Source organism: Protomyctophum parallelum, assembly GCF_964188405.1.
Source record: "Protomyctophum parallelum genome assembly, chromosome: 3".
NCBI classification, from domain to species: domain Eukaryota; kingdom Metazoa; phylum Chordata; class Actinopteri; order Myctophiformes; family Myctophidae; genus Protomyctophum; species Protomyctophum parallelum.
Window position 1 is genome coordinate 53,398,136 of NC_139698.1, and position 7,750 is coordinate 53,405,885.

The 7,750-nt window shown below is 42.4% G+C and overlaps 1 protein-coding gene across 1 annotated transcript; it reads right to left on the minus strand.

Annotated features, from left to right (window-relative positions):
- Nucleotides 1-2,574: 2,574 nt before the first annotated feature.
- utp11 (UTP11 small subunit processome component) lies at nt 2,575-6,728 on the minus strand. Its single transcript, XM_083761042.1, has 8 exons — nt 6,569-6,728; nt 6,316-6,377; nt 5,871-5,973; nt 5,524-5,643; nt 5,182-5,275; nt 4,213-4,343; nt 3,349-3,459; nt 2,575-3,148 (listed from the first exon to the last, which is right to left on the minus strand). The coding sequence occupies exons 1-8, from the start codon at nt 6,626-6,628 to the stop codon at nt 3,065-3,067; spliced, it is 765 nt and encodes a 254-aa protein (XP_083617168.1). The 5' UTR covers nt 6,629-6,728; the 3' UTR covers nt 2,575-3,064.
- Nucleotides 6,729-7,750: the final 1,022 nt, after the last annotated feature.

Sequence of the window (7,750 nt, forward strand, 5' to 3'; positions counted from 1 at the left end):
TAGCGCTGCACTAGGGGGGAGAGGAGGGGCCGGGGGTGACGGACAGATCGATGAGATCCAATCAGGGCGTGCGCAAATCTCAGCCGCGACCCGCCCCTCTAGACCAGAAACCTAACACGTTAGCTCAGGCTAGGCATTTAGCAGACACTCTTAATCCAGAGTAAGCAAGGTATAAAGCATGAGTTACATCAAATGCATACAGGTTATGTGTTTTATATGTTATATTCACATTGGAATAAAAAATTTGATAACATTAAACATAGGCTACTGCATGTCTGCATCACCACGTTTACCTTTCTATTCAGTCGATATTGCCCTATCAGCATGATGGTTGATTCTATTTCTCCGTCGGATCTTCGTCAGATCGTCAAGCCAGCCCATCTAAAATGAACACAACAACAAAAAAGGACAATAAGTCGATGAACAGCTTTCATTCTCTATTCCAGAAAAATGACCTAATGTATTCATGGATGCATCTGAGATTATTGCTGAACACTTCCGATATCTTAACTCATATTTCTCCAGATATGAACAATGACCGATTGTATTGCACCCCGTACTCTTAACCAGGCTGCACTTTCATTCAGAAACAGCTACTACAGTATGTACCAGGGTCAATGTCATGCCCTGCAGCTGAATGACTGCCATGGCACCCCCCACTCCCCTACCCCTAAATGGCTGTTCCTTCTCAAAACCTCAAGGTCAGTAGTTGGCGGTGGGGGTTGGGGGGGGCGGGCAAACAGGATGCCTACGTGAAAAAGTCAACGAACGAAGTGCACGTCTTCGGGACAATAGTGGAAGGCCTTGTCTATATCTTTAAAATCAGACGGTCGCCCACAGGGCCCACCCCCTCGAGCCCCTGCCTCTCTTCGCCCTCTTAGCCTAAGATTTCTGTTCCTGGGGAGGGAAAGAAAGGAGAGCTTTGGGAGAAAGGAACAGTGGCCCATCTGTGTTTGGGTCACACAGTGGCAGACGGGCCCCGGAAACTGCGCACAACGTTTTGACCCCTGGGCTCTCCTCAAGCATCCCCCCCCCCCCCCAGTTCATCTCCGCTGGTGGACACTGGAGGTCCTGAAGGTCCCGATGCCGGCACGCTCGCTTAGCGCTGTGACGCAGTAGGAGGGGGCAGTGAGGGAGAGAGAGAGAGAGAGGAAGGCGAGGATAAGAGTGGCGTGGGATGTCAGCAAAGGACGTCAGTCACTCTGTCACTGGGTAGAACATAATTCTGGCATGAATGGTCAACACTCAAAATGCCAGCAAAGGGTCTTGCTCTGCTTTGTGTCTGTGTATGAGAGCCTGCATTTGTGTACAGAGACAGAATTGAAGGTATGCATTTGTAACCAGTAAGACGCCCTGAGGGCGATGTCTCGCTGAAACAACAGAGCTTCTTAATACAGCAAGTTAAGAAGCAGGAGTTAAACTATTAATCTGGTGGCCAGATGTAGAGTTGCTGGCCGGCTCCATATGCAGATCTAGGTGATGATCCAGTCTTCTCCATGTATGGCTATCCAGGGTTTGATGAGGTCAATGTTGTGATCTTCATATATGGAGACGGCCATACGTATATGTAATGGAACGTGTCACGAGGCGTGACAGACCTGAAATGCAGGTTTTCATAGTGGTCACATAAGGGTATTGTTTTAAAGTTTGGGGCTTATAATTTCACCAAAACTGTGATAATCAATTGATATAGCCTGGGGCTTTAGTAAGAGTTCAAAACAAAACAGAGCAGAGCAGAGCCTTTAACAGAGTGGTAATGACAGAGTGCAACCCAGGCCAACATCCACACATCACTCTTCCTCCTTTTTGGCCCGTTCCTCAGCAGCTGGCCTCACCTTTGCTCTGGTCAGCAGTGTCCCAGCCAGGGCCTCCGGGCCCTTTGCCTCCACCCCCTCCAACCTCTCCCCGAGCCTGGTGACATTTTCTGACTGGCTCCCTCTCCTCCCTCCTTCCCCCCCCCCCCCCCCCATCCAGTGGCTCCTGGGAGAGGCTGATGGATGGGCCCTGTTTATGAAGCTGCTGCCACCACAGTGATCAATCAAGCCGGGGAAGGCTGTGATCTGCTGCTGGGCGCCCGGCCCTGCAGTCTATTCCGACACTCTGGGGCTGCAGGAACTCTGCAGACACCTAGAACGCTCTGTGAGCTTGTAGATCAGCTATTTTTGCAGCGCGCAGCAAAGTAAATCAGGCATCACTTTTGTCTGCACTTATTGCCCGATCGCATAGCTATGAAGGAATACCAAAAATAGAACCATGCGTGAATGGCAGATCTACTTCTAGGCTGAGAGGTACATGACAGAAATGACACACACAAAAATGCCAGTCAGTCAGTTAAAACATTATAAACAATAAAGAAGTTGGTCATGGTTCTACAAACTATCAAAAGTTTTAAAGCGAAAGTGAATTGTACTGCCTTTAGCCTGTCCTAGTCTACTTATCTACCAATATCTTGTCACAAATTTCATTCCATTCCCAGATAAGATTTGTGAGGAACACCAGTGCCACCTACTGGTACAACAACAACCCACACCACTGACAGTGAAACTACATCTACTGTATGTGAAGTACAAAATGAACTTTCACTGTAATGTCAGAATCATCACAAATCATTTATTTTTTTACAAACAAAAAAATGGTCTGTTAAATATGTACAAAAAACTGCATATCTCACTGCCACATAAACACCTTGAACTGAAATCACTGTTCACAATGTTTTGCTTCTGTTAAAACTCTGGTGTTCAAAACTCCTCATAGCAGATACATGTCACTCAGTTCCAAAGATGAATGAGAGCAAAGATATGTCAAAGGTCACCTAGAGAACAACTGGTTGGTTTACATGGCTTGCTTCAACATTTTCATATAAACCAAGTCCTATATACTTTGCAACAGGACGAGTTTTCCTTGAAACTTTAGACATGTTTTTGAAAACCCTTGCCTATAACCAAATGTGACTGTAATTATATCAGAAATGTTCTTTTGTGAAGAGCACATACAGTCCCATGTTTTATGTTCCATGGGTTAACAACGGTCCAATATTCAGCAATGAGTATGGTACATATCTCCCTTAACGTTTCCGCTTGGCCTCAAACTTGTAGATGGCAGCAGCATTGGGTGTCTCCTTGCTAACTTTTACTCTCTTGATCTTATCCTGGGGAACAAAGGAGACAAAAACAGTACCATTTGAAATATGTCATCATCATCACATATTCACTCTCAGAAAATGCTTATGGTAAACGGGAAATAAAGCATGCATCCAAATCCATCCCACTTGATTTTGCCTAAAAATCAGTAGAGCAGGGAATTTCGCCTCAGTTCTAAAATATATTTGCTTGGGACGTGTCTCCTCACCTGTAAGTCTTTGCGGGTCTGGATCTTCTGGCTGATGACAAACATCTTCTTTTCCCTGTCAATCCTCTGGGACAGGAGTTTGTACTGGTGCCTCCTCTGTTTGGCTAGCCTCTACAGGTATGCAGGGAAACATCAGGAGTTAAAGGGCTATCCACACCAACAACCATTAATGTTGTTTTAATAAAGACGTGAGGTGGTGAACAATATTGCTGAGATCACGTTCAGGGGGATTTGAACACTCACAGCCAATCAAAATCCTTCAGAATGTACAGGATACCACTCAGATGCAACACGTTTACAGAACATTATTGTCTAATATAGACTGAAGTAATTAAAGTGGATTATGTTTGCATGTTTGAAGTTGTAACACCTGAAATCAATAATATCAGAATTCAGATATAGCCTGTGGGGGAGTGCGGGCCGCATTAAGTGAACCGGCAGTTGCCCATGTATGCACTACAGTACTGAGTACACTACATTATACAGTACCACACAATCTACAGAGGCCCATGCTGTGTGCTCAGAAATAGTGGCTGGTGTGCAAGGACTTTTTTCGGTGATCCCTTTGGAAGTGTGTTTGACTGTACCCTGTACTGATTACATTTCTGTTTGACTGTACCCTGTACTGATTACATTTCTGTTTGACTGTACCCTGTACTGATTACATGTCTGTTTGACTGTACCCTGTACTGATTACATTTCTGTTTGACTGTACCCTGTACTGATTACATGTCTGTTTGACTGTACCCTGTACTGATTACATTTCTGTTTGACTGTACCCTGTACTGATTACATGTCTGTTTGACTGTACCCTGTACTGATTACATTTCTACCAATAAAGTAATCAATCAAGTGTCGTCATACTTTCAGACTGCCAGGTTCTGTAGCTCCCTTGAGGGTCTTAGTCTCCAGAGTGTGCAGTGTTGGTCGGTTGAACACCCGGTCCACCAGCCCTGGGTCTGTGTTCAGATGGCTGGCCAAGTCAAATGACTCCACTGGAAAACACAGCACAACTACAGTAAGTTTCCCCCGGAATTGCATTATGTCTTAACCCGTTCTGACCTGAGATCAGATTCATACGAGGTTTCCGCCGGACAAACACTGGGTCTGATGAACCCATTCTGACCTGAGATCAGATTCTAAAAATGTCAGTCATTCTTCGATTTTTCAAAAATAGCAGACCTACAAGCTCGTATCGCGCCACTCGGTGGCGCGATATGAGCTTGTAGATCTGCTATTTTTAAATAGCTAAAGCATAACATGATGCCAACACCAAAATGGGTGCCCGGTCAGAATGGGTTAAAGATGGAGTGTCCACATAAAAGCATGATTTTAAAAAAATACGTTAAGGTCCCCACACACAGAGTGCGTTTTTCGGATTTTTAGCAGCCGTTTCTCCATCGATTTTCCGAAAAACGCGGCCGGTGTGCAACCACCTTTACTGTACACTTTTTTGGAAAAAAAGTTATTCCTCCTTATATTATAATAATACCTGCTGATCATGTTTTAGGGTGGAAACGACTCGTGGCACTCCATCTTTAACCCATTCTGACCGGGCACCCATCATGTTATGCTTTAGCTATTGAAAAATAGCAGATCTACAAGCTCATATCGCGCCACCGAGTGGCGCGATATGAGCTTGTAGGTCTGCTATTTTTTGAAAAATCGAAGAACGTCTGACATTTTTTTAATCTGATCTCAGGTCAGAATGGGTTAATCAGACCAGTGTGTGTCCGGTGGAAACCTCGTATGAATCTGATCTCAGGTCAGAATGGGTTAAGAGTCAAAGAGCAGTTTGCTTTGACAATCAAAATAACGCTGGCGTTACTCTACCTTCTTTCCTGGAATCCACAAAGAAGGTATGCTTGTTTTTCTGTTTACCATCAGCCTCCAGAAGATGGAGCTCTGCTTTCAACCTCTCGATTTTCTGAGGGAGAAAAAAAAAGGAAATATTTCATTTGACACTTATTTTTTTGTATTAGCATATATTGCTTGCAATACATTGTAAATTTCTATTCAGAACAGGGTAATGGGAGGACATCAAATCTTAGCAGATACATTCCATCACATAGAAAAGGTCATGCATTGCTCCTCACAACAACAACGCATAACGTAAAGAAGTATTCAAACATTTGCATTTATCATAGTTGAAAGCAATCTTTCTTGACCTCTTACCTTAGCCTCAGAAACCCTCTTCATCTCCACATATCTGATATCCTGTGTTCTCATCAGTTTCTTCTGCTCCTCTGTTAGCACTACGTCATGCGTCTCCTTATTCTTGGTATGCACACCATCCTGTCATCATAGCAGAGTACAGGGGACATGTCAAATGTTGTATAGCACTGGTTCTCAAAGTGGGGTCCAGGCAGGGTGCTTCAGGGTTCCTTGGGAAGGGGGTTCTAAATGGACCTTTACAGGTCTGTAACTCTGAGAATACAGTCAAGTGATATTGTACATATCGTATGTTTAATTTGTAAGTCATGTTTCCACACAAACTGGACAATGGAGCGAGGTTGTGTTACCTGCAGCTGGGAGCTGATCATGTTGAAGTAAAACTCATCTGGGTTTTTATCCAGGGCTTTCTTGCGCAGGGCAGAAAGAGTGTTCTGTTTTTTGTGGTAGTCACTATAAAATAAATAACAAAACATCAACATCAATCATGTGATTAAACCTGAACCACTTTCTACCTGGTAGTGTCCCTATTTATAGGCTAAACTAGCCGCACGAACAGAGCCTTCATTAGTATCATCTTCACAGGAGCGATGGTACTAATGAAGGCTCTGTTCCATTCTGGTCAAACAGACTCAGAGTGTCGCTATTGTGCATGTTATGGCTCACTGGAAACACTCTGTTTGTGTGTAAATAGAGCCCACTTCAATGTTTAGTACTTTTTTTACTATGATTTTAGATAGACAAATTAGTCAGCAGTTGACAAAGAAAATCCATGATGAAAATGTATACACGTACTCTGCACGGAGTTTGTAGTCCTTCTTCTTCTCCAGAAATCCCAAATGATTCCTGAATCCAGGCTGGTAAGGAAAATATGAATAGACATTATGTATACCGTTACATTTACAGTGTTTGAGTTACTTCCAAAAATTTTTGTTTCATCTGTATTCAACCTAGTAAATATGAAGACCACAGACAGCATATGCAGGCAGTTTAGCTGCTCAGCTAGCTAAGATGCTATAGTCAACAAAAACAGTGAATAATTGCTCACCTGAGATCTTTCATGGTGGTTTTTCTGTTTGGATTTCAGCGCTTTCCTGAACGAGGACATGTTTATAAATCGTGCCTAACTGTAATGAATAAAATAAACTATTTAGGGTAGAACAGAGCAGAGAATGACAAGTGAGTGCTTCCTTTGCTTAGAGTAGACACGTGGGTTGACTACGGAAGCTGTATTGTTCGTTTCTCGCAGATTCGAGAAACGAATAAAAAAGAAAACCTCTAAAATGTAAACTTAAACTTGCGACCAACCCATACATTGTTTCTAGTGTACTGATTGATTATAAATTTGATTCCTGAAACTTCATGACTAATGTAATCATCATACTGTATTGTATTCTGTTTTGGTTTTTTTGTACAACTTTATATTCAACAGTAGGTGGCACTGTTGTCCACATTATGCAAATCAAATCACTGCCAGTTCCACAGACGGAATTTATACTTTAGTTTAATGTTACTTAATAGTAATCTATATACATGACCGTATAAACAGAGTGCAGATATGCATTATATAATCATACATTCATCAAAATAATACAGTTTTAACAAACACATAATGTTGACAGGTCAATTTTTGATATTTAATTGTGCAAATTTGTGCTTTCATGGATCAAGCAATATTGCCATTCCTTATTTTATTGTATAAATCCCAGACCAGAAAGCCTGGCCTGAACACGGCTGAGAGCCACAACAAGTGAGGCTCATCACATTGATGAGTTGATAGGCAAAGGTTTTGAAACACAACATTTCTGGTCATCATAATGAGTAATGACTGCTTGCATTTGCCAGGAGAGCCTTGTTAACAACTAAGTTTGTGTTTTTTGCAAGTCACTTGTAGGCTACTGCATGTCCCTGCTTAGTGTTTTTGTTTCTTTCTTGATTCAAACCTAGACAGATGATATCTAATGAAAGTGAAAACATGAACATATTGTGAAGCAAAAACCGAACCAGATTTAATTCATATCAAAATTGTTACCTAAAAAGGGCTTGCACGCAACATACTATACTAAAAATAAATATTGGACTAGATTAGGCTACATGTTGCAAAGAACTTACAGTAACCTAAATGTCTCCACAATGAGCTTTACTTGAATGCCAGCACAGCAGGCAGTTGTACCAGAGTTTTTCCAAATGGTGGATATCTCATTTTGTGGACACAAATCTTCACACAAGT

Excerpts from the sequence above, each read along its gene's own strand:
- utp11 (XM_083761042.1), bottom strand. The coding sequence starts at position 6,628 with ATGTCCTCGTTCAGGAAAGCGCTGAAATCCAAACAGAAAAACCACCAT. Across the intron at positions 5,276-5,523 it reads AGAGGGTTTCTGAGGCTAAG|AAAATCGAGAGGTTGAAAGC; the intron begins GTAAGAGGTCAA and ends TTTCTCCCTCAG. Across the intron at positions 3,149-3,348 it reads AGACCCGCAAAGACTTACAG|GATAAGATCAAGAGAGTAAA; the intron begins GTGAGGAGACAC and ends TTTGTTCCCCAG.